At 34.9% G+C, this 27,076-nt stretch overlaps 3 protein-coding genes across 7 annotated transcripts; 2 read left to right on the top strand and 1 right to left on the bottom strand.

The window, feature by feature from the left end:
- The first annotated feature begins 1,894 nt into the window (after positions 1-1,894).
- On the top strand, positions 1,895-14,100 carry LOC105637916 (serine/arginine repetitive matrix protein). 3 transcript variants are annotated; one of them, XM_037637131.2, is made up of 16 exons: positions 1,896-2,198; positions 4,538-5,062; positions 5,130-5,409; positions 5,884-6,170; positions 6,661-6,843; positions 7,515-7,870; positions 7,958-8,264; positions 8,373-8,467; positions 8,565-8,624; positions 8,709-8,797; positions 10,276-10,842; positions 11,264-11,335; positions 11,606-11,676; positions 11,775-11,832; positions 12,576-12,849; positions 13,024-14,100. In XM_037637131.2, exons 2-16 carry the CDS (start codon positions 4,653-4,655, stop codon positions 13,719-13,721), a joined length of 3,807 nt encoding a protein of 1,268 aa, XP_037493059.1. In that variant the 5' UTR covers positions 1,896-2,198; positions 4,538-4,652; the 3' UTR covers positions 13,722-14,100. The 3 variants fall into 3 exon arrangements, with proteins under 3 accessions (XP_037493058.1, XP_037493059.1, XP_037493054.1); XM_037637130.2 differs by having other exon boundaries at positions 1,895-2,198; positions 7,515-8,264; positions 8,574-8,624; XM_037637126.2 differs by having other exon boundaries at positions 7,515-8,264.
- A 3,877-nt stretch (positions 14,101-17,977) lies between these two features.
- Positions 17,978-21,063, top strand: ABI2 (Protein phosphatase 2C family protein). The gene is made up of 4 exons (XM_012221592.4): positions 17,978-19,763; positions 19,858-20,202; positions 20,304-20,409; positions 20,506-21,063. Exons 1-4 carry the CDS (start codon positions 18,921-18,923, stop codon positions 20,850-20,852), a joined length of 1,641 nt encoding a protein of 546 aa, XP_012076982.1. The 5' UTR covers positions 17,978-18,920; the 3' UTR covers positions 20,853-21,063.
- Positions 21,064-21,211: 148 nt separating this feature from the next.
- On the bottom strand, positions 21,212-25,762 carry MKK2 (MAP kinase kinase 2). 3 transcript variants are annotated; one of them, XM_012221594.4, is made up of 10 exons: positions 25,603-25,762; positions 25,410-25,509; positions 25,227-25,311; positions 24,111-24,245; positions 23,036-23,260; positions 22,771-22,953; positions 22,421-22,644; positions 21,981-22,026; positions 21,771-21,868; positions 21,212-21,592 (listed from the first exon to the last, which is right to left on the bottom strand). In XM_012221594.4, the coding sequence occupies exons 2-9, from the start codon at positions 25,490-25,492 to the stop codon at positions 21,779-21,781; spliced, it is 1,071 nt and encodes a 356-aa protein (XP_012076984.1). In that variant the 5' UTR covers positions 25,493-25,509; positions 25,603-25,762; the 3' UTR covers positions 21,212-21,592; positions 21,771-21,778. The 3 variants fall into 3 exon arrangements, with proteins under 3 accessions (XP_012076984.1, XP_020536325.1, XP_012076983.1); XM_020680666.3 differs by having other exon boundaries at positions 23,036-23,094; positions 23,185-23,260; positions 25,410-25,762; XM_012221593.4 differs by having other exon boundaries at positions 25,410-25,760.
- Between the last annotated feature and the right edge of the window lie 1,314 nt (positions 25,763-27,076).

A 27,076-nucleotide genomic window follows, 5' to 3' on the forward strand; every position in this document is an offset into this window, starting at 1 on the left:
AGATAAGAAAACTTTGCAGCAGCACTTTGTTTTCTAGACATTTCAGGTTATTATACTATGGCAAGAGTCGTTTTCGCATTATAAATGGGCCTACTGCCTACATATGGATGGCCTCCTGTTATAAATTCGGCTGCTTTAAGTCTGAATAATTCCATACTCGCAAGTGGCAATATTACAGCTCAAAAGGGAAAGCTGGTTGCTAATCCGAGCTTCAGACAAGCTTAATAGCTCAGCTTGTTTGTTTGTCCTAACTGATCCACAACGGAACTACAAATAGAATGGAAAGAAAGAAAGAAAGAAAGAAGAGGTTATTTGTTTTCCTGGGAACAAGAAGCTCAATGTTTCCCTGATTTATATTTTATTCTAGTCTAATTCTGTGTGTGCAATTTTGGGCTTAACAAGATGCTTCTGTGGATGAAGTATCACAAAGCTTATTCCCAACTTTGGTGAAGGAATCTTAACTGCACCAATTAAACAAGGAATCCATTTTTATTTTTCTTCTCTTTGGATAATTGGCTCAGGAATCTTGCTTATAGCAATTACTGAGCTAACTCCTTAAACTCAAGCCAACCAAACATTACTGTGCTCTTCTATTGATTTTATTACCTAAATTGATTATTTTGCTCTTTTAGTTTTGGGATGTTCCTATGTTTTTCCCTTTTGTTTTTTCAGGTTATACTACCTTAAACTTTTCTTCCTTCCATCTATGTATAACATTTAATAATTATTTTATTATCTATAACATTGTTTCTACTACACCGACACACTTCAACACATAGGTATTAAACTCAATCCGACTTGGCGGGTTGATCTGCAAAAACGGTGAACTTATCTCGAAATTGGATCGTTTTTACTTTCGAACCATTTAATATAGAGAATTAGACTGAACTGGCTGACCCATAAATGAACCGATTGACCCATAATTGAACCGATCAATCTATATATACCTGGTTGATCAGGAATGATTTTTTATACTTTTAATTATTTTTTATTTTATTATAATTATTTAATGAAATATATATCATTAATATTTTGATAACTTACTAATCGAATTATTGATCCACCGATTAAATCAATATTCCATTTGTCTAATTCTTTAGTAGGATCAATATCCAGATCGGATTTAATAATTTGACAGCTTAATTTATCATTCAACAGATGATAATAACTTCATTTTTTAAATAAAGACATTAACATAATTAGATACCAAACAAAATATTATTAGATCCAGAAAATTAAATAAGATTTGTTTTGTCGGGTATGGCTTCAACTTCAGGCTATTGTTTTTGTTTATATTGATTCATAAGAGTTATTCATTTAAAAACTGCAAGGAACATAAACACGAGATGTACATAATTTAAATATAGATTAAGATTACTTAAACAAATTAATTCAAATTATGCCACAATATGCAACTTATTATTAATATTTCATTTCATTCTTGTTCAATTGCAAGAGTAAACCACAGAACAATAAGGTCTAATTTCCTTTCACCGTAACTCTAAACGTTGACTCAATAAATAACCAAACATTGACATTCTATATTATTAACCAAACCGGAAAATCATATGAAAAGTTAATTTACAATTTCGTTTTACTATTAAATAAAAAAACAACTCACAATTAGAAAAAAAAAAAAAAATTAAGTGAGACATTCGATCAATAGGAAATTCTTATGGGCAAAAATTAATTTATGGATGAAAAAAAGGAACAGTTACGAAATCTGAGAGGAGATTAGTCTAATAAAAAAAAAAATAATAAATGTCGTCTAAAATGTGGTTATATATTATTTCGAAGACAGTTTGGAACTCAAAACTACTTATAACTGAAAATTCGTTTTGGTTATTTGATAGAAAGGACATTTCATTGCATAACAGTATAACACAATCCAAACATATTTCATAGCCTTACTTGAAGCTGTGTACGAGCCGGCTCAACACTTTTATTCCGGAAACACCCTTCTCTCTACTTCTCATTTCCCATTTTTTGACGATCCCAAAACATGGACATAACAGTAAATTAACGAAGGCCAATTTCCATTGCCGATCAAAACTCAGGGCGCCCCGTCCTCCATGGCTTTGTACGAACCTTCGATTTGGAGCTCTAACTCTTCCTCATCACGATTGTTAATTTCCAATCTACGAATCACTCAATCTTTACTTCTCGCTCACTATTTAGCATTATTTTAACTATTCAAGGTATAATTCGCTTCCAATTTAATTTTTTTTTTTCAAATTCACATTTGATTCAAGTGCTAGGGTTTGTTTTTATGTGTTTTTTAATTTTTTCCTGGTGATTCAAGATGGATTCTGCTTCCATTATCGAGGTTTTATGCTGATTCAATTTTTTAGGTGTTCATTTATTTTATTGTTGATTTATTTTTGCTTGTTTGTTTTATGTAATGTTTTGTTGAATGAAGTTGAGATTGGATGATAAATTAAATAAGTACTAGAATGAACAGTATCTCTGAACTTGTGCTAGCAGAAGTTTTTGCAATGAAGCGGCTAATGTGATTTGAAGGTCGTTTTCTGGTAAGGAAATGTACTCAGGAATGGAGAAATATAGGTAATTAGAAATGGGAGAAGGAGAAAGAAAAAAGGGACCAGAGGACTATTTTGTTTTGTTGTAATTGAGTGCAATTTAATGGAGAGATTGAATTTAAGAGAAGTTGAATGGCAATTAGTATATTGTAAAACAGCAATCTCACTCACCAACTAGTTGCGTCCAGGTTACAACTACTGGTGCTAATGGTGATCATTTTGTTTATGGAGCAGATTAAGCGAGGATTATAATCTAACTTCTTTTAGCTGCATAGACGTTTGGGTGTCATTGATTGGATATATGCCATGAAATATGACATTTTTTTTCTATTGCCTTTGCTATTGTTGGCACAAGTGAGTAATTAATGAGCTGAGGTTTGCTACTGGTTTTTGGACCGTGGTTGATTTGTAGTGTGGATGCAACATGTAGTTATTATATTTTTGTGATCTGTCAATGCCTTTTACTGAATTTAGAAATCCCTTGTCATTGCAAGACAGTTCATACTTGGAATGCAGGTGCTGCCATATTTTTTATTAATGCAATGCTCAAGTCCCTTGTATCTGAATGTAATTTTGTTGGATCTGAGTTATCTTAAATCTCATTTTAAGTATTACTACAAATTATACACTTGCCTGTTTTGGAACATGTTACAACCGATTCAGTTCAATAGTATGCATTATGTGCTTGATTTATTTTTAGCACCTGAAAATTTTTACTGCATCAGGAGATATGGTTGTAACCTTATGAAGCAGCTTACCTAGGTGCATATACCAATCATGCAATGACTTGATTAGAATTAGGATGCCAGCGATTAGTTGAAGATAAAGCGTAGGACCGTCAAGGAGTTTGAAGTGAGATTTATTTACTGATGCTTGAATTATTGTCATGATGAATCTTAGAACTTTTTCAACCCAAACAACTTTGGGTTTAGGCTTAGGTCACATTTTAGGATTTTGATTTGTGTTTCAAGTGGAGAAATGGTGTGCCCAAAGCCTGCACTTTGGTAAAGTGTCATTTAGGACTCGCAATCACAATCCCAAGAACATGCTTGTCTGAGTTGAGAATAAATATTATAACAAATTTGAATTTATTTCCTATATTTAGGTAATTAAATGCTATAGTCAACTTCATATGAGAAAGGAAATGGAATCTTTTATTAAAAACATGGTGTATTAGGAGATGGTGTTTAGATGAAGTTATGGCTACAGCATAAATTATATAAGGAAAGGTTACTATGAGAAGCTGTAGCTCTTGTCAACTGAAAAGATGATATTTGAAACTTGTTGAACAAAGTCTAGATGTGCTTCATGAAGATTTATGAGTAGGACTTACAATTAATTGCGAAGCCATTACAAGGGAAAGAAGAAAATCAAATGAATGTTAGTTGAGGCGGTGTGAAGTGTGATGGCCTATGATTTTTACTTGACAAAGTGGGGCTACAGGTGTAAATGGCAAAAAGGTAGTAGGAGTACGCAAATGATAATAGGTTGTTGAGTGAAGGCTTCTTTTATTATGCCAAATTATGTTTTTGGGTGTTGGTTACATTCTAGGTATAATTATATGGTGAATTTTATCTGTGTAAAGCTTGTTTTCTACTAAATTCTGTGAGGCTGGTCGTGTTGCTTGTGACTTTTGAGATTTCTTGCAATTTCTTAATATTTCCTTATTCTTCTGTGTTTATCAATTTTTGTAATTTTTATATGGAAAATTCCATAATTGTAGATCTGTATGTCTTTCAACTTTGAGAAAAAAAGTTAATGCTATCAATTATCTTAGGAGTTTGTGTTTATCAATCTTAGCTTAGCTTAGAGCTCTTAAATTTGTGAAATTAAACTGTTGCTGGTTAAACCTAACTACAATTCCTCATCATTGATCATATTACCATCTTCAGTATTGAGTATCAAAAAGATGAAGAGTTGAGAAATATGTGAAAGTCTATAATCTTGCAGTAGTTGAAATTTGTTTGGCTCTCATCCATAGGTTTTCTTTGTTTCAGGTGCATTGCCCTCCGACAAAAGCTCAAACGGGCTTTATGTGTGGTACTATAATTGTGTCATGCATTATTGTATTTATTGGGTTTGTAATATAGAGGATGTGAGGAAACCAATGCAATGGCAACATCTAGTAAGTTTGATCTGTCTGCTGATAGCCCAGATAGGCCACTGTACACTGGCGGGCAGCGTGGTGGATCCCACTTAACTGCTCAGTTAGACAGATCAGGTAGTTTTCGTGAGAGCATGGAGAACCCAATCCTATCTTCTCTCCCAAACATGACACGAAGCAGTTCTGTAGTATCACAGGGAGATATTGTGAATTTCTTTCAATGTTTGCGTTTTGATCCAAAGGTGGTGGCTGCTGACCATAAGTCTAATCGTCACGGAGACTTTAAGCGACACTTGAATGTTGCACTTGGCATTTCAATGGATGATTCTCCATCCGGTCCTTCAAAAAGCAAAGCACCTGCACCTGAGGAAATCAAGCGATTCAAACTTTTTTTGCGTGAAAATAATGTCAAGGCCAGGTAGTTCTTTGAATACATTACTTCTTGTTGTAGCTGCAAATGGTTATTAAATTTCATCAATTAACAGGGAACGCACAAAAATTTTCAATGAAGCCTTATCCGTATTCAACAAGTTTTTCCCAAGCATTCCATCAAAGAAAAGATCTAGAGCAGAAGGCTTTTCTAGTGATCGGCCAAATGCATTGTTATCAAGTGACCGATCAGTTCCGGGACCAAGCCTTGGTAAGATGGGAATTCATAATCACACTGTTACAGGTGGTTTTGAACTTGAACAGCAAAAATCGGAGGAGAGAACCAAAAGTGTTGTTCCAAACAAGCGGACACGAACTTCTTTGGTGGATGTGAGGGTCTGTAACTTGTCCACTCTACCTGTACTTGCTGCTCCTTATATTTTGCTGATATTGGTTTTCTGTATCTTTTAGGAACTCATTTCATTAACTCGTATTGAATTTGTCAAATTGGTTTATGGTTTTAGAAGTGCAACTATTTTATCTTCTCTACTAATTTTTTTTTAACATGCTGAAATATTTTATTGTTTTGGTTGGTGTCTCTCTTTTCATATTTTTCACAATGTAACATGGATAGCCAGTTTTAGCTAATTTTCATTTTTCAAATGTCATTGATTTTGAATCCTCCAATTGTTTACAGTTCTATTGAACATTAGATTAAGTGGCATTTTGCTCTACAATGCATAAAATAATGTGTTAGCATCTTCTGTGGTGGACGTTTATTTGCTAAGGAACATACATGATTCTGCATCTTTACTTCCTTGAAAAAAAATTTTGAATAGAACTCTTACAAAAATCTATGTGTATGTGCAGGGCAATGCTCTTGTCAGGCCATCTGGTACAATAGATAGAGATAGGGAAATGCTAAGGCTGGCAAATAGTGGTGCAGTTCAGGGCGATGATCGAACTTTATCAATTGGTGTTGAAGGTTGGGAAAAGACAAAGATGAAGAAGAAGCGTTCTGGGATAAAGCCAGATGTTTCTCCAAGCTTGGTATCAACTAAACACACGGATGGCTATCGGGAGTCCAAACAGGGAATGCAGCAAAGACCTGCTACTGATGCTCGATCTAGGTTAAATAGCGACTCTCATGGGTTCAGGTGTGCCTCCTTGAAGTGCTATTTTTCCTCCTGTTGCCTGTTATCACCATTTGTGCCCTTGGCTTAATTAACCACTCTTAATGTACACAATAAGTTTATTTCTTTTGGTTAACACTTTTTCTGTAGTTATTAGTGTTGCATCTTTTCTTCGATGAAGTAGTTAAATCTTTTTCTTGTTAAGGTTGACCTTTCTATTTCTGTAAAGTACTAAAAGAGTTATCAAGCAGCATCTAAACTTCCTATCTGACTTTGCATGAGGAAAAGAATTCTCATTGAAGCTTTTCACTTTTGATATAAAGTGCAAAGGGCTTCTTTTCAGACAATTGATCAAACTAAGCCTGGTTGTGGGGCATTTATTTATTAGATCTTTCTGGTTTATCAATCTGCCAACTTGAACTCTGAAGAGAATCTCTTGATTATGTTCTTTTGTTTATCTTTTTGCCTGTTATGATCTCCAGCTTATGAGGCAATGTTTTCTGTCTTGCTATAGGCCAGGAGCTGCGAATGGCAGTGTGGCAATTGGAAAATCAGATGGTATCTCACAGTCATCAGGCTTGAGTATGCGGTCATCCATCCCTAGGGCTGATCTTGACAACAATTCTCTACTCAATGACAGAAGAGAACGTTCTATTGGTTCTGATAAGGAAAGAGTTAATCTCAGAGCTGCTAATAAGTATGTATAATTTCTCTAAGACATTTATTTATCACATGTTTATTATTGTCACCGTCATAAAGCCATTACTGTTTTTTTTTTTTTTTTTTTTTTTTTTTTTTTTTTTTTTGTTATTCCAGTTTTAAGGCCATTATTCTTCTATTAAACAATAGACTTAATTACAAAAAAGGCATCAATATTAGCGCTTTTGCTGATGTGGCAGACCTAAATTTGTTACTTTTTGTCAATTTATGTTAACAAGTCCAAGTTTGTGCTTTCTTGAAATAAAATATTCCATTATTAATTTTTTCACATAATGTCTAAAAAAAGAAATAGATTGAAACCTGCCTGGTCAGCAAATTCAAGCATAATTGCACTTGAAATTTTACCCTTGATAGACTCTACAAAAATTCAAAGGTGCTGTTGAAATTGCCGAAATTAAAAGTTCAGACTGGAATTACAAAAAAATGCTAGAATTGAAGCTTTTTTTTTTTTTGGGTTGTAAGTAGACTTAAATATTACTTACTATTTTTCATTATTCTTTGGACGATTTTGTTTCTTGACTTTTCATTTTCATTTCAAGAGAAGGCTGGGGGTATTTTGGTGTATTTAGTCTCTTCTGTTGTTCTTTTAATATGTTTATACTAGATGGTGTATTTAGTTACATTCTTTTGTTCCCTGTAATGTCTCAGAGCAAACCTTCGTGATGATTTTAATTCAGCAAGTCCAACTTCAAGCACAAAAATGAATGCATCTATCCGAGCTCCACGATCGGGTTCGGGCATTGCCCCAAAGTTGTCACCAGTTGTCCATAGAGGAACCGCTCCAAATGAGTGGGAGCTTTCTCATTGCACAAGCAAGCCACCCACAGCTGGCGTTACCAATCGTAAGCGCTCAGCTTCAGCTCGGTCTTCATCTCCACCTGTTGCTCATTGGGCAGGCCAGAGGCCACAGAAGATTTCCCGTACTGCTAGAAGAACAAATTTGATTCCAATTGTTTCAAATAATGATGAAAGTCCTGCTTTGGATACTGTATCTGATGTTTCAGGTAATGAACTTGGATTGGGATTTTCCAAGCGTTTGAGTGGAAATTCTCCCCAGCAAGTTAAATTGAGAAACGAACCTTTATCTTCAGCTGTGTTATCTGAAAGTGAGGAATCAGGAGCTCCTGAGATTAAATCTAAGGACAAGGCTAAAAGATCTGATGAGATTGATGAGAAAGTTGGACAAAATGTTCAGAAGGTTTCAACTCTGGGCCTTTCGTCAAGAAAAAATAAGCTTATCACTGGGGAAGACCTTGGAGATGGAATACGGAGGCAAGGGAGGACCGGACGGGGTTTCACCTCTAGGACTTTTATGCCAATGTCGGTTGAGAAGGTTGGCAATATGGGAACAGCAAAACAGCTTAGAAGTGCCAGACTTGGTTTTGATAAAAATGAAAGGTTAAATACATATTTTTAGTTCTTTGCAAATGTATTTCCTCTTTTGCATTCTAGATATGTTTAATCACTCAGTTTGAGATCTCACTTTTACCTAAATATTTAATGCAGCAAGGCTGGTCGTCCACCGACTAGAAAACTTTCTGACCGAAAGGCATATCCACGTCAAAAGCATACAACAGTCAATGCAACAGCAGATTTTCTTGGTAATTTTACTTCGAAGTCTCTTGGAAAAGTTTCTGAATAACAAAATTTGTGATTATCCTTTATAGACTATATTCATTTTGGGCTTGATTGTTTTAGTCGGTTCAGATGATGGGCATGAAGAGCTATTGGCTGCTGCAAGTGCAGTGATTAACCCTGGTACTATCTGTCACTGAAAATTTTGTTTGTTTGTTTTGTTGCTGAAATTCATTTCTTTGTTAATCAATTTGACTGTGCCTGCAGCTCATGCATTTTCCAACTCATTTTGGAGCCAAATGGAAACATTCTTTGGTTTTATATCTGATGCAGACATTACTCAGTTGAAGAATCAGGTAAAGCAATCTTTTTTTTTTTACAGTTTAGTTGTTTGCTGTTGTTCTACATAGTAGGTGAGCATGATCTAAATTCACGGTATTGTTAACATCATAATGTAAAGGAGTTATGCATGCAGCTAAGAATGAAATCCCATTTGTCTCTGATGTCTCTCTGGTTTCTAGCATTTACACTTTAGCTTCTTGAAAGTTTCAACGTCTATTTTTAACAATTTGAAATCTTTTTTTTTTTATTATTATTTCTTGAAGTTATTGCTTTAGATGTTCTATACATACCTCTGTTGCATAGTAAAGCCATCAACTAAAAACATTACACATGAACACACATTTAACTCAACTCAGCTTCAACAGTATCCAGGTGGGTTTGCTGTATGAAGTATTTCCTCCATTCCATCCACTTAGGCTACATCTGTTGAAAGGTCTGGAGCTGCTAAGCCTTTTTAACTGGTTTACCTATGTCACCCTAGAGCTACGTATGCGTGTGGTTATGTATAAAAAAAATATAATGGCCTAATTTTTGGGCTGCATGTACTGTTACCTGAAAGGAATGGGATTAGACCTATTACCTGAAAGCATAGGAAAGTAGCCTCAAATCATCACAGGTGTCCCAAGTTGCAATTACATTTGATTGCACAAATTTCCTTACATGGAAACAACAATTATATATATGTAAAGTTTGGGCTATCCATTATGCAATAGGGGGTTTTAACTTGAGACCTCCAAGTTGAAAGTCCCAAGCACAAATCACTGGGCTGCCCAATTTGGCACAATGTTTAAGTGGTTGTTTATTGTAGAAGTATTTTCCCAACAATGTTGGTATATAATTCATTTAGTTTTTCCATTTGTAGCTGTATCAAAATTAATTTAGGAAAGAAATCATGTATAGTACACCTAATAGTTAGTATACATGTAACAATGCCTATCCATTAGGTAGTAGCATGTAACAGTATGTCAGGTTAGTGCAGTTGCAAATCTGAATCGATTTTTATTACTTAGTTTGTTTGAGGTCTACTTTTATCTTGTCAATGTCTTAAAGGTAGTGTTGTTGATCTCTGTTTTCTACTATATAGTTCTTCCTCCTGCCTTTTAGTGAATGAAAGGTGGTATTCCTTGCTTATTTTTTCTCCAACCAACTATAAACATTACATGTATAGTTGGTGGTTGTCAATATGCTAGTTCTCAATCTTAAGTCCAGTTCCCCTTGTACCATTTCTTTGATGCATCATGAGCGTACGTCACAGTTTTATTATGTTATTTATCTTCTGTCCACAAATGAGTTCTCCATGCCATTTAGAGTAGAAGCAGCACTTCTTTGAGTACTGTTATAATTGTGGTATAGGCAAATTTTCTTTTTCTTTTTTTTTTTTTTTTTTAATAAATTTGGGACCTGGGTAGCCTCTAATTTTCCTAATAAAAGTTTATAATGGCTGTGAGCTATGTTTATTCTCAAAACCATTTTTGCTTCTTTTCTTTCCCAGGGAAATATTGAATCTACTCTGCCATCACCAACTCAGGTTTCATCTGATGTAAATTACTTGAATACACTCCCTAATGGATATGGTATGATTGGAAATGGGGGAAAAGTGGGGCTTTCTACTGAAACAAGGCTGTCTGAACAGTTAGTGCCTGGAGGAAGAGATATTCCCCTTTGCCAAAGACTCATTGCAGCAATAATTTCGGAGGAAGATTGTACACATGGAAATACGGACCTGGAATTTGATACATATAAAACTGAATTTGAGATGGATGGAGAGTCAGGATCAAATGGTTTGAGTCATGTAGAAAACTTAAAGTTTGATGGACATTCTATATTTAATGGTTACAAAGTGACAGGGAAGACAAAACACGATGAGGCAGAGATTGATGCTTTGTGCATTCCTAGCATGGCCATATATTCAAACTTCAATCCTTCTATAAATGGTGTTATTTCTGACCAGGAATTGGTTCCTGGCCTGGCCTTTTCAGGATTTCACTATGATGATGTGCTGATAAATGATAATATTTATCTGGAGGTTCAAAGCATTGGAATTTTTCCAGAACCAATGGTAGGTTTCTTTTTATGTGGAACTTTTATAATAGTCAATACATTTTTCTTTTGTTCCAGACTATTTCTTTTCAGATGGAACATTGATAATAGTCATACGTTTTTCTTCTATTCCAGACTATTTCTTTATTTTTGTTTGAGTATGTGGAACATGAGAACAGTCAAAACCTTAATATTTCTATATTAGCAGCATTTCATTTCTAATGTTTGGGTTGCCAAGCTTCCCCTTTTCCTTTGTTTTTTTTTTTTTTTTTTTTTTTTTTTTTTGGGGGGGGGGGGGGGGGGGGGGTTTGTTGTATAAGAAGTGGTTTCTTGGTTGCTTTTCATAGGAGCAATGCTTCGATTTTTATGCAATGCTGCTGCAGCCTTGGCAGTAAAGTCTATTAGTTTAATTTTCTTATTGCATATTCTTCTTTGCTCAGCCTGATATGCAGTTGGAGGATGAAGGAATCAGTGGGGAGATCGTCAAGTTATCGGAGAAGCACCGTGAACAGGTATTGTTGTTTGTATAGTGAAGGCCTTCTTGCATAACTTGCTATCCTTTCTTTATTAACTGCTTTTTTGTCCCTCCTTTCCAAATTGTTAGGATGGTTATGGACTTTGTAGGGAATGTTAATATTTATGAACTTTTGTCCAAGTAGTAGGAAGTTAAAAAACTCAAAATTTTGCTTCGGTTGCAATATATTTCAGTTGAACTTGTCGTGTTGCAACAGAGCCATTCTTCTTAAAGAGGTCATCTCATAGTTTGCTTTGTTTTACAACAGGTTTCAAAGAAGAAAGGTTTGCTAGATAAACTGTTGAAATCTGCCTCAGAAACGAAAGAACTTCAGGACAAGTAAGGAATTTGTTCATTTTCTTGGGATAAGTTTCATGCCTTGGCATTTTAAAATATTTTACCTTATTGTGCACTCACTGTGCTGTATGTTTGTAAAGGGAATTTGAACAACTTGCTCATGACAAGCTTCTCACGATGGCTTATGAAAAGTATATGGTATTTTTCTTTCCTTTTAATGCCTTTTCACTTTCCTTTGTTCTTTCATCTATCTTTGTTCAGGTTTAGCATGAATAATTGTCAAAATTACTCATCTTGCAAAATGCGGAGGTGTAATGTAGGTTAGCCTGCTAAAACTAGGAACAAAGGCTTGTATAATTTGTTTAAATTCATCTTGGAAGAACTGATTTAGGATTTGCTATTATAGATTAAGAGAAAGAATGGAAATAACATGAATGGATAAGAGGCACCAAATTCTTCAAGTTTCTTTTTCTTCTATACTATACATTTGATTTGGTGCTTATTTCTAATTCCTTTGTTGCTGCTTTGGAGTCTGAAAAGGTGAATCTAGCTTCTGTTCCTCTGGTCACTAGGACCAGAGACAAGATAAATAAGTGAAATAGGACTGTGTAAAGGACATTCAGTTCCAAAATCCTTAATTCTGCCATGCTGGTTAATTGATGCAGCTTTGGACCCTGAAACTTCACCATGGCAGAAAATTTCTGTTTCAATATTATATTTAGAGAAGGGGAAGTGGAAGTGGGGAGTGGGTTGGTTGATGCCACATCTCCCTGAGTAGCTTTTGCATTGGGGTACTTGCACATGTAAATAGTTTCACTTGTTTTTTTTTTCGTAATGTTCACTTCTTCAATACTTGCATTACAAATATTTCACCTAGGGCAACAGTGAGAACTTTCTTTCCTTAATTTTTTATCATTAACCCATACCTCTTTTTTTTGCAGGCTTGTTGGGGTCCTAGTGCCACTGGTGGGAAGAGTTCCAGTAACAAAATGGCGAAGCAAGCTGCCTTAGCTTTTGTGAAACGAACATTAGACAGGTGCACTAAATTTGAAGATGCAGGCAAAAGCTGCTTCAGTGAACCCTTGTTTAGGGATATATTTCTTTCTAGGTCTTCCCACCTGAAAGGTGCAAGATCAGTGGGCACTCCTGTGAATGAGGAATCTGGGAAACTGTATGCTAATACCTCAAGCCGCTCCCTAGAAAATAGAGTTTCAGGTATTTTACCTGGTACCTATGGAATTTGCTTTCGTATTCGTTCATATGTGACATGCGTCATTTAAATCCCTTCTTGAAGGGATTTGGTAGTTTACAATGTCTCCTCTTTTTCTAGTTCTATCTTTATTTCTTTGTCATGCGGCAGAATTTGGATTCTTATTTTCTTTTCTACAGCTTCTATGGGTCCACAGCCAAGTCCTCGAACTTCTCGGTTGAGTCAGAATGGGGATGGCTATGTTGCTAATCCTGATTTGCTTCCACCAGCAAATCGCTCAGCTGAACAGTCTACTGGAAAAGAAGACACCTGGTCAAACAGGGTGAAGAAGAGGGAATTGTTGCTTGATGATGTTGGTGGTTCTACTTCTAGTGGCCCCTTAGGAATTGGAGGGTCTCTATCAAGCAGCACAAAAGGAAAGAGGAGTGAGAGAGATAGGGAGGGAAAGGGGCACAACAGAGAGGTTTTATCAAGAAATGGAACTAATAAAATTGGTCGTCCAACATTATCTAATGTTAAGGGAGAAAGGAAATCTAAAACAAAGCCCAAGCAGAAAACTCAATTATCTGTTTCTGTAAATGGCCTTCTTGGCAAGAAACCCGAGCAACCTAAATTGACATTACCTTCAGAGGCAAAGTCGGGTGAAATCACTATTAGTAACAATGGCAAGGAAAAGGATGGTTTTGGCTTGGATGTTTTGGATGATCCTGAGGCTATTGATTTGTCCAGCCTGCAGCTACCAGGATTGGATGATGGCCAGGGGCAGGATCTGGGTTCATGGTTAAACATTGATGATGATGGATTACAAGACCATGATGACTTCATGGGCCTTGAAATTCCAATGGATGACCTTTCAGACTTAAATATGATAGTTTGAAATCTTTCTCTGTATAGTCTTGTTCATTATACTATTGACAAAGAAACATAATCACTGTTGTCAAAAAATGACCAGTTACATGGACGGTCATTTGGCCACGGTCCACAATTAGGTTATATAGATTCTTTGGTAGACTTCACAAGATTTTTAAGTGAACCTTTCGAATGCTTTGGATTTTGTTCCCGTGTTAAGTTGGTAACTTCGACTGTAAAGATCTTTTGTTCAAGGTACAATTTAGCATGTCACAAGTTAGTATGTCGTAGCATTTACATCCCAGCAAACACTGTATCCTGCCATGTAGCTTTTACAAATCAGAGAACAATGCCTCTTGTACATACATTTTATATTTCTAATAAAATCCGCTTTCCATTCAGTGTAATTTCTCTCTTCCTGACCTACAGGTGTTGCTTTTTGCCTTTTTCTTTTTAATTTAATTTTTAAATTTCAGGTATCCTATGGTAGAACTGATTTTCTTTTTAATGCAGTTACTTGTTCTTGATGTAGTTCATTGAGACCATCTCATGCCTAAAGAGCAAGGTATTCATAATTACTTGGTATAATGTGCTTTTTTCACCTTTTGCTGCCCTAGAGGTTCTGGTTACCTGAATATACTATGCCCATTTAAGGTAAGATTTTTCCCATCCATTTTTGTTCTTCCCCTCTTTTTAGAAGTTATTACTGGAGATTGCAATTGTTGTGAGCCTTGTTATTTAACAGTACTGCAGATTTCAGTTGTGAGTTGTGATATTTGGTGGTATACTCAATGTCTTTATGGATATAAGATTATGTCAAATAACAGGAGTTCCCATATGCCTCTCTAATTAAGAATAATATTGGGATAATTTTTTTACTGTTCATAAAATAACTCTTCAACTATCTAAAGCAGAAATAATCATATCTTCTATATGCTTTCTGTTGCAAACCTGATACAGGCAATATTTGCAGGACATATTGTTTGGAGTTATCGGTATCCCTTTTTGCAGGATGCATACATACCTGAAATGAAAATTGCCAGCAAGTCATCTTCTGTGACCTAATTAATTTGCACCTATTTTAAATATTGGAGGTAAATCTATTATCCCTTGCTGGTTGAGCAGCTGTTGGTTCTCACGGATATCTTCCCTCTTCTGAAGCATTGAAGTGTTTCGTAACTGTTTTGCAGGAAAAGTTCTGCACCTGTCCATGTTGCAAGATTGTGGCTCATTGTACACGCACGAAGCTCTGCTCAGTCCTCAAAATTTGACCTTGTGGGGAAGTAGCTCATTTAACTTGCTTTTAAGTTGTAAGTGATTGATCGGAACTCATTTAGCACTCTCTTAGTCTTTAGTTAATTAATGTTCCAGTGGAAAATATAACCTACATTCTTCGTCCATAACCACAAGTGCCTCCTGATCTTAAAATAGTAGATGCACAACTTTTAAATCAATGCACAATCTCCTTTGCCTATCTCCACTTATTCTCTGGTAAAGACTTTTAACATTTTGATGATGCATACAAGTTCATAACCACTTCAGTTTACATCAAATATTTGCTTTGGAACTTGGAATTGTGATTTTATTCCTTATTTTTGTTGTGAATTTATGATTTAATGTTTTGTCAACTTTATATTTATGTCAGATATAATTCCTAGTTTTTCTTGTCAAATATTTGCTTTAAAAATATAGGTCGTTTTATTTCCTATTTAAGTTGTAAATTCATTGTATGTTGTTATTGACAGAACTTAAGAGAAGGGTACTTATGGGTTAGGGTGTCATACGCCACTAGTCCACGTCTTGTGTCTAGACGCTATGCTGCATAATGTGTTGCTAGTGATTTGCCTTCTCACATACTACCATTCTACAGCGGTATAGTCTAGTCAGTCAATCTCTCTCTTTTTTTTTTTTTTGTCTAAAAAGCGAAAACAATAAGCTATATAACTTACTGGATGAAAAGAGAAAATGTCTTGATACCAAGTAATCACTCAACTCAATAAGCTATTAATTTAGATTTTTAGTATTCAGAATTTAGCTCAAACAAAGAACTCCCTAAACTGATTCTCATAGAGTTTGGTAGTTATGTATTGAATATTTATTTACGTCATTTTTCCTTTGTTTAGTAAAGGTGATATAGGAACAGATCCATCCTTTCTGTCATCTCCGAGGTTAGATTTGGATGTCAGGAAACAAATCAGAAGCGGCATTGGCGTGAATTTATTATTATTATTATTATTATTATTATTATTATTATTTTGTTTGTTTTTGCCATTGGCATGGAATGAATTTTCACTTACGGGATATTGACTCTTTGTTCAGACAGATTAAGGCATTAACCAGTGCTTATGGTGTCGTGTGTAATATGATAGATAACTGTAATAAACGAAAAGTTAGATTTGATTGAGGATTATGAAAGAAGAAAGACGGCACTTGAAAACACGCAACTATCTAAAAAAACATACTAATTCCAAGTTTAATTACCTTTTTACAGAATATAATTAAATTATTATTAATTTAAACATGTTATCAAGCGTTCATGAATAAGAGAGAGAAAATACAAGGCTTCCTTCACATCTTTCATGGAAGGTCAGAAGATTCATCAGACGGTACTTGATTACCGTATTAATATTAGGTGAGATTTTAAATGAGGGTAACTAATTTGTTAATACCCTAAGTTTCTATGTGTTAACCGATTTAATTTCAACTGAAATATAAAAGACTAAATAAAAGAAATTTAGTATTTTGTTGAGACATGATAGTAATTAGGATCGTAGTCTTATTTGATTTGATTTGAATTGAATATAATAATTAAATCAAATTTAAAGTGGCGGCTTGAAAAAGATTAAAATCAAATTAAATTATTAAAATTTTCAAATCAAAAATATCTTTGATTTGATTTGGTGATTTAAAAGCAAAGGAATTAAATTTCTCTTATCCATCTAATTAACAAAGATAAAAAAGATTAACATTATGCTATATAAAAAATAAATTGTTAAAAACTATATAAAAATACATGATTTTAAGTGTCTATTAATTAGCATATCCATGCTTTTTCAAAAAAAAAAATGTAGCTATTAATTAATTTTTTATATGTTTATCCAAAGAAACATGGGTATCTAATTTAAGCCTTTTTGCTTAAATTCACAAACCCTAAGTGCTAACTGGGTTTCAACTCTCGGTTTTTTATAAAGGTGAGCATACAGTAATCATACGTATGGGCATAGGTGCGAACAAGATTGTTAAGATTAAAAAAAAAAAAAAAAAAAAAAAAAAAAAGGAATAGATACAAATGGTAAGCATGTTATGTTATGGTGGAAAAGATTTAATGTTATTATACGGCGGAGAAAAGAGAAAAAGCGTGGCGCGAAATCATATGGCTTAAAACGGAGAACATAAACTACAAAGTGAAGTTAATATGCCAAAGTGCATGTATCTCTCTTACACGTCACCACACTCCTACTCTCTGACAAACCGACCTTCTTTTCATGCCCACATTCATTTTCAGAAATTTCTTCACTGTACTCGGTACGTGGTCTGCTTTCACCAAATTAATTTAAATTTTTTTTTTTTAAAGATATTACTGTCTTTTCTTTTTCAATATGGTTAAATTACCTTCGTTTGAATAAATTATTACCATCATTTGAATTAAAATTTACAATTGGTTTGATGTAGAGATGAGTTCATATGCAAGTGTATATACGTTTTTCTCTTTATTTTCGCACCATAAGACTCTATTATCCATTCTCACTACCTTATTTGCTTTTCTTTTCTGTTCTTTTATAGCAATAACAATGATAATTAATATATTTACCAATGAATTTTGAAAAAATTAAGTCAATTAATATAATAAAGAGCCAAATTCATTTTTTTTCCCACAAAGATCATTTCGAATTTGCTATGATCTTCCAAGATTTGGTAATTTTGCCAAAATTAAGAATGGTTATTTTTCTTTAAGTATTATTAAGAGTATTCACTCCCCTTGTTCCAAGGAGACGAAAAAATAATTTTTTTCGGATAGGATAATAATTAAGTTTAAAGTCTTTTAGAAAAAGTTATTTTAAATAAAACTATAAGAAAAAGAATTGTGAGATTAAAGGGCCTTTGAATTATAAAATTATATAATATGTATATCACAGTGCTTCACATGAATGTGTTTTCGTTTGTTTAATTTAGTTTAACTTGGCAAATAAAAATAAAAATTTCTTTTTCGAAGTGGACACGTGTGCGTTTCTCCATTTTTCCAATAATATTTCTTTTTGACATGATGTGTATCTTTTTTTTTTTTTGAGCTCTGATCTTCTTTGGCAACTTTCCTCTCTCCTATGCTGTTCCTTGTAAGGGTAAGCATTAAGCAAGCAACTCTCACATCTTTACTTCTATTTGTTTTTGTTTGCAGAAGTTCCTCTCTCTCTCTCTCTCTCTCTCTCTCTGATATAATTTTTTTTTTTTTAAGTATTTCTCGAATGTGTTTTGGGGACTAGTTTTTGTGTGTAATTCTTGGAAACAGTGAATTTGGATTAATATTTGAAAATATTGAAAGACACATATCTTATATCTATGGAGATCAGATGGTGACTTTGGTTTTTGTCTTTTAACTTGAGGTAGTTAAAAGTGGTTTAAGTACAAATTAATAGAAGAGAACAGAAACCAAAAATTTCAAGAGGCTGTGATAGATTGCGTTCGATTTGGGGAAGTTGGTTTTAGCTTTGTGTTTTTCCAGTCTTTTCTTTTCTTTTTTTTTTTTTTTTTTGTTTGTTTAAATTCTTTCTTTTTCATCACTCTATTTCTTTTCCTTTGCTTGGTTTCTAATTCTCATGATTTTCTCATTCCATCCATCCTTTATTGCCACAAAAGGATCAAACAATTTATTGTATGGTAGAAAAGGAGGGTTCTCTGTTTCTCTCTTTTAGGTTGATGTGTCAAGATAGAAAATACTCCAGCTGAGCTTAATAGGTTCTAGACCCATCTGTTTCTAGCTTTTAGATTCAGTGTTTCTTTTGATTCCTTTGAAACCCATCTAATGGAAATTTAAGTCCATTCTTTAACCATCATATATATCTATTACTGCCCTTTTAAATTTTTATTGCATTTCTTCAGTTTATTGGCATAGGCTTCTTGTATTTCTTTTACGTAACAAAATCCATTTGAGACAGCCAAATTAGAAGATTAAGAAAGTGGCAAGCATAGTTGTAGCTTTTAGCTTGTTTTCAGGATTGCTGCTAGTCAAATGAATTCGATAGAGGAGATATCTGCAGCAGTTGCTCTTCCATTTAGCATAGACAAACTGATCTGCAATAAGTCATCCGTACCAACCCATAAGGAAATTTCTGGGCTTAAACGTACTGCAGATAAAACAATTTTGATATCAAATCCCATAAGAAAGGCAAATATGCCTTTTGAGTCTGTTCGCGACAAAAATGAAGGTTACAGCAATAGTAGTATGGAGAGGGAAATTAATCATCGTGCCTCAGTAGTCGAGGATGTGAGTTCTAGGGAGCGAAATGAGGATTATGAGTTAATATCATTCGTTGATGACCAAATGCTTGAAAATATATGTTCTCAATCTGTGGCTAGTGATACTGGTAGTATCTGTTGGGAGGAACCTTTGTCTTTGGACACTAATTCCAATAGAAATTCAATGGATATTGAAGGAATGGTTGGTAACTTTGAAATGATTGCCAAACCCTGTGTTAGGGAATCATATGTGGAATTAGAGACTCTGGATGATATTGTTCCAGTCGCAGCGGGTATTAGGGGTGAGGATGGCTATAGGTCTCATCCAAAATTATCTGCTGTACTTCCTGAGGTGCCGGAAGAAAAAAAGGTCACTATGACAAGTAGCTTCAGCATCTTTGAATCGAATAACACACCACTTTGGGGATTTACATCTATCTGTGGAAGGAGACCGGAGATGGAAGATGCTTTTGCTGCTGTGCCTCGACTTCTGCATATTCCTACTCAAATTCTAATGGATGAAGAATGTGATCACGTTTTGAATGGCACCAACCAGAAACTAAGTTACTTCACTGCACATTTCTATGGCGTCTATGATGGACATGGGGGCTCTCAGGTAAAGCCACTTTTCTTCTTATTCTCTTTAATTATGTGTTCATTATTATACAGAATGAAATAATAAGGTTCTTCTTGGTCAAATATATATATAGGTTGCTAATTATTGCAGCGAGCGAATGCATTTGGCTTTGGCCGAGGAGATAGAGAGTTTGTATGGTGGAGACAATAGGAATAGTTGGCAGGAGAAATGGAAGAAAGCCTTCTCAAATTGCTTTCTGAAAGTTGATGCTGAGACAGGAGAATCTTGCAGAGGCACTAGGGAAAGTAATACTGATGACTCCAAGGTTCAATTGGAACCCATTGCCCCTGAAACTGTTGGCTCTACTGCAGTAGTTACCATTGTTTGTCCAACGTATATTATAGTTGCAAATTGTGGTGATTCTAGAGCAGTCCTGTGTCGCGGAAAAGTGGCAATGCCGTTGTCAGTAGATCACAAAGTAAGGCATGATTTCCTTGTTTTTGCAGTGTTTTCCCAGGAAAATTACACCTAGGATTCTAAAGGAGATCAATCTCCTCATCAACTTCATTTTGGTTACAGCCAGATAGAGAAGACGAATATACAAGGATAGAGGCAGCAGGAGGCAAAATCATACAATGGAACGGATCTCGTGTTTTTGGTGTCCTTGCAATGTCAAGATCCATAGGTATACATTTCTTAATACTTATATTACATTGTATTTTATTATGGCTTATCAAAATTATTAATTTGTTCTCTTTAAATATTTTTTTGTTGCATTCAGGTGACAGATATTTGAAACCATGGATAGTCCCAGATCCAGAAGTGATGTTTGTTCCTCGAGAAAAAGACGATGAATGCCTCATCTTAGCGAGTGATGGTTTGTGGGATGTGATGACAAATCAAGAGGTATGTGACATTGCACGAAGAAGAATCCTTCTTTGGCACAAAAGGAATGGTGATACCCTGTCTGCAACAAGAGCTGACGGAGTCGATCCTGCTGCTCAAGCTGCAGCAGAATACCTCTCAAAACTTGCTCTTCAAAAGGGAAGCAAAGACAATGTCACTGTTATTGTTGTGGATTTAAAGGCTCAACGCAAGTTTAAGAGGAAAAAGGTTGATAGTAACTAGTGATATGTCTCGTCCCCCATCAGTCAGTAAAGCCTTTGAAATACTTGCCAGAAAAAAGAAAAGAGAGACATCCTTAGATTCAAATATTAACATTATATGATTTAGCCCATCAATTTTTATTTGGGCTAAACGTAATCCCCTTGTTATTTAGCTCTCTCTTTTCGTGGAGGATACAATTTGCAATTTATTCTAGATGTCTCGTTTATGCAAATTTCATCTGCACTTTTACAATTCAGGCTCAATAAATATTTCTGTAGGTAATATTTTAAGTTTTAGCCTTACGGATTCTGTTTCATTTTATAATCTAATGAGTACGAATTGGTAATGAGAATTGGGAAATTATTCAGTGGAAACAAAGGTAGAAAAAAAAAAAAGATTAAAGATCTTTTAAATAGGGGTGGATTCATTTCCAAACCCTAATAGAACCAACTAGAAAAATTGGTCCTTTTATCCCTCACAAGTACACACAAACTATATCCTCTGATACCTCAAACAATAATAATACTAATAACATCTTTCCTATCAATTGTAAGCACTCCATTCAACAGTATGTGTTACTTGCATAAGAAATCTCCTGGCGCTAGAATGTTAATATCAAGTACTGATGCTTTCAAGAACTTTGCATTTGTCATTGTAATGGCAGCCACTGTTTAATTTTTCAGTTGCACTGACAGCTAAAATCTTATCAAACATTCACAACTTCAAGCTTGTATCTTTCCTTGAACTGTCTCATATTCTATCTGTTTGCGTGCATATCAAAAGTGACAAACTTAAGAAAGAATAAACGCAACTGATTTTTCCAATTTAGAAAGCAAAAAGGAAATAGGTGTGTGACACAGAAAGGATCTGACTAGTATTAAAGTTCGTGTATGTGCATATATTTTCGAGATGGGATTTAAAAATTAAATCGTGACTTACCAGAAATTTCAAAAGGATGCAAGCGGAGAGCCTGCCTGTGTGAAGTAAGATGAGAGATCTACATTCTGGTCGTCATACATGTTCATGAAGGGATGTGTCTGGGATTTTCATTGAAACGATTAACCCAAAAAAAAGAGAGAGAAAGGAAATCAGATCTAGAAGGGTCCAATTTTATGAAGCGGCAAAAGAAAAAATACGAATTTCACTTACCATAAGTTCATTTGCTGATAACCTGTCTTTTGGGTCTTTCTGCACACTGAAACAATAGAATCCCAGATGAGGATTAGTTATCCCAAAATTCATACAGTAGGCCACCAAAAGGGAAATACCAAATAAATCTCAACATAAAAGCGTTTGACTACATGTAACAGTAGAAATATTGTTCTATCAAAAAAGAAAAAGGACAAAATGCAAAAACCTCATGCATCCATACATATATTTAACAATTTTCCATTTTCTTTTATTCCAACTCAACTGCAGAAACACATACCTGGAATCAGAAGAAACATAAAAAATATGCAGATTTTGGATATTATATCCTTGAGAATGAACTTGACTATATTATATTAAAAGACGAAATCATTCCCAAAATTACAGACAGAAAAACTGTTGTAGAATTATGTTCAGTTGAAGCACCATTCAATTCTTACCATGAAGATATGAATGAGCAAAACTGTGGAGAAAACTGATCAGAAGGTGCAGAAGGTTGTGGTTGCTCAACAACAGCTACCATAAGCTCATAAACGTTTGTCCAACCTTCACCCTGCTCAGGAGGGGAATATGGGAACTGACCAGTTGCACACTCCAGTAATAACAAACCTAGGCTCCAAATGTCACTTTTGTAACCATATTTTAGTCCACTAATTCTCTCAGGCTACAAGACAATCACAAATGAACAAGTTTAAATAGTGGAGCTTTTGTAGAAAGAAGAAACTGGAACAATTCTAGCAAAAGATAAAAAAAAGAATCGGCAGTACCACATGTACAAGTAAATACTTACAGACATATAGTTGTATGTACCAACAAAGGTATTTGCCTGTCCAGAGGTGCTTGCCATTATTGCACTCACACCAAAGTCAGTAATCTTGACTTCTCCTCTATGATTTATCAATAAATTAGAAGGTTTCAGGTCCCTGTGGATAATGTGTTTTTCATGATGAAGATACAATAAACCCTTCAGTACCTGCACCAATTAGAAAAGAATAAGAAAAATAATTGGGTAATAAAAAGATATCATTCACTGGTTGTATAATTTAGTATTTCACCTGCTTACAAATGGCAGCGAGATGTGCTTCAGGAATTGTCTTTACTTTTTTCAGAAGATCTGCCAAAGATCCACCATCCATATACTCTAAGATAATTGAAATGGCACCATTGTCATAGAAAGATTGGTAGCACATGACAACATACGGACATTGTGATGATTGATTGATTTTTAGTTCCTTGGCAATAGCTTTCCTTGCATTCTCTTCAATATTCATCTGTATAACCTGAATACAAGCAAAATGACAAAATTCAAATGGAAATGAACTGCCATGTAAATTTCAAAGCATGCAGATATTATGGACCAAGGAGTATAATGATTAATAAGACTATAAACAAGTCCATATTGGAGCAATTCCTCAGGAGAAACAATAACAAGGATGATCAGCAAAACCATGCAGTAAACCAATTTCACCTCAAACCAACAGTGTAATCTCAAAAGGTACATTTAACAAGCCATCAAAAGATCCTAACATCTAGAGTTGATACCATTAGCCCACTCCATATATCAGAACATATAGGAATAGGGGCTTCTGGAACTACGAAATAATTGGTCTAATTTTCAAAATAAAGTATTACTAATGCCTACAAAATCAATCCACATGATAAAGAGGTCTCTGCACTTCAATTTGGAACCTTGAATTCCATCTTGCATGAAAAAGATGCAATTATATAAATTAAACTGTGAGGAACCCTCAAACGCAAACACAAAACACTTCTGCTGCAACAATGACAGAATGGCAGGTATTGTTTCTAACTACATAGAGTGGGTACCTGATACCTAAAAGTCTCTGAAATAATTTTTTCATTAGCCAGTAACCAACACATAAACCAGTGCAAACAAACAAAAAAAAAAGAAACAGAAAACCATAGCATGAAGCAATAATTCATGTGTTCTTAGCTTTAAGCAAAATTCTGGATGCTCAATGAAACATATAAAATACAAAATATTGCAAATAACGAAAGGCAAAACTTTTTAATATTATATAAGACATATTGATAACAACTAGAGGAGAATTAATATTTTAGCTGATTAAACAGATGAGAAAAGCAAGATTGCTCCTGAATGTACCATACCTTTAATGCAAAAAACTGGCCTGTCCATTTGTGTTGCACCAGTTGCACAATTCCACTACTTCCCTTACCAATGACCTTAATGGTGTCTATGTCTGCTAAATTCAACTGGTTGTCTGTTGGCTTAATAGGAGGTGGCTGAACAGGCATGCACATAAAAGAAACTAAAAATTTGTAGAGCAAGGAATTACAAAGTAAGTAGAACATCCATCTAATGAACAGGAAAATACTTTTTATAAAGTTCAGAACATTAGTTATTGCTTTCCAGTTCATGATCTCATTTTCACAACAAAAAGAATATATAGCCTTCTTACTTCTTTCACATCTCATCGTTCCTAAGTCCATGCTAAATATGAGTTGAATATGTAAAAAGAAATTTCCTGCACTAAGGTATAGATGGCATTGTATATAGTTATTGGAAAGTGTATGCATCTTGAAATGGCTATGTTCAATAATGCCTTGCTAGAGAGGCATCCCAGATTCTATATGAAATGATGAGAAAAGGTTATATTTAATGATAGGAGCCTTCATTGGTGAGCCAAATTATAACTGTCGGTAAATGTCACAGCACAGGCTTATTATGAAGTTGCTGTCTTCCATTTTCTCTTATACAGGAATCTGTGAGGATGTTCTGAGGATAGTAAAGAAGCCAATTGAAGGCTGGCATTGTAGAGTCATTCCAAGGAAGGAGAGCGGTAAAAGGACTTCTATATTATATGGGAGCTCACTCCAGTCTCAACATTGGAAGACATCCCTAGAAAGTCTTTGTAGGCTTAGAATAGGCAACTGTCATATACCAATACAACATCCTGTCTTTTCAAGAACGGTAAACAAAATGTTTTCCATAAGCAGCGCATATTTACTGATCGATAACTACGTTCACACTATTGTAAGATACTTAAAGCGAGCGAATAAAATCTCCACTTTGAAAGTTACTAAATTTATTCACATAAGTAACTGAATTTAACGAGGAAATTATCAGGACAAAAGAATATTCTAAAATTAAAGGAAAAAATTGATAAGAACACTCGTTACAAGTGTCCTTCAACAACCGATCTAACGCTAAATCTCTATCCAGATAAAGAAAATTCAAAGAAGTACAACTTAGAAACATCTTACAGCTTCGGACTCGATTTGAGAGACAATTCGAACTCCATCGCGATTCACGAGCAGATCGCCATCCATAAACGTACCGCTTTGAGTTCTGCAACCGATCCGCCACCAGAAATTAACCAAAAATGCATATAAAAAGGACGAAGAACAGAGAAAAAAATGAAAGGAGGAGAGAAGTAGCACGCTTACAGGAATTTAGAGAGAGAAACCTCAGCAGGAGGAGGGAGAGAGAGCTTGAGCTTGACATTAGGGTTTAAGCTTCCCTTCTTCATGATCGTGTTCGTAGGAGCTGTTGAGCAGAGTCGTTGCAAGTCTTTAGAGAAGAAAATCAAACGAATTAAATAAAAAGCATTAAGTCGTGATAAAATTGGTTGGTAAAGACCATGGACCAGTCACCATTACAGAAACCAGGAAGATGCTTAAACTTTCCCGTTTACTTTTCGTTGTCTTTGCTCGCGCTCTTTTATTTCTTTCCTAACCTCTCTCTCTCTCTCTCTCTCTCTCTCTCTCACTCACTTCTATATTTCGTTTATTTCTCCCATTTTTTCAAGTAAACCTTTTTTCCATTTCTCAAAATTCCATGTCACTGGTGCAGTGTACGCGTATCCGAAACATATCGACTAACTACTAACTTATTTTGTCAAAAATGTCATAGTTTACATTGTCGTTTAAGCATTATTTTCGATCATTTTTGGATCATATCAGCTGGTAGCCAATTGTACGTTAAACTAACCCATAAAAGAATTTTTAAAATGTCTTTGTTTTATTGTTTTTTAAGAATGAATGAATGATCATCTACAAAAATTTATTTTTGATTGGCGTGAGCCACGACATGTCGTTCTCCCTATGTCTGTGGTTGTCGAGATAGGTTCTTCTGTTCTCTATCCAATCTCTTTGAACAAAGTCGTCGATTGACAAGTTGTAATTTTGACGGTAACAGTCCTCTGTCTTATAAGAACTTCTTCTGACTTTTCGCGTGGTCAAAGACTACTTTTCCCATTTGCTCGCCTGCGCGCCTTTATTCATGCGTTACCTCTCGAAAGACCAGATTGTGTATCATCGGTGACTTATTTGGCATGCGCGTCGTAGTGTGCGTGAGTGAATGATGGCAACTTAAAGACTAGCACACGAGAATATCCAGCTCTTGTGATAATAATCCCGAGTCTTGGATTTTCCACCTCTCAGTCTTTGCCAAGCTAATGATTATATTCACAATTCCAATTTGCAAAGTGGTATCATTTTTCCAAACAATTTAAGTGGAAGCATTACCGATTTTCCCAAATTCGACAAGAACAGGTTCTGAAGAATCCAGAGGGAAAGAGTTGAAAAAGAAAAAGAAATAAAAAACTACAATGCTACTAAGAAAAGAAAAGGAAAGAGTCGGACCATTCCCCAGGTCCTTGTCAACTCGAGCACTTGTGTATGATCTTAATACTTTTTATCACATCCCCATTCAAAAATGTGATACTTTAGTAGTGGAGAGTCCCAAAAAGGAAAAAAAATCGATCAAAATAGTTTAGAGGGAAGTTATCCCTAAGGTTTTATGAAAAGAATAGAATGAAGACGAAAAGATGCAGCAGGTGAATATTTAATACACAAAAACAGCTATAGAGCACCTGCAGCAGAACAACTGACCTCTCTCCTCTCCACCTCTATTTTCACAAGACTTGTTCTTTCTAGAACACTATTTGATTCACCTTCAATTTCAGAATTCTTCATCTGGGTACTCACAATTCTATCCAAATTTTGATTCAAAACCATGGAATTGTCATAGAGTCATCAAATATACGTGCACAACACCACAAAAGGACATTTAGATGTAACTCGTGATCCCTTAACAACAAATATTAATACAA

Source organism: Jatropha curcas, chromosome 8 (genome assembly GCF_041381405.1).
Source record: "Jatropha curcas cultivar XTBG-Jc1 chromosome 8, XTBG_Jcur_1.0, whole genome shotgun sequence".
Taxonomy (NCBI): Eukaryota; Viridiplantae; Streptophyta; class Magnoliopsida; order Malpighiales; family Euphorbiaceae; genus Jatropha; species Jatropha curcas.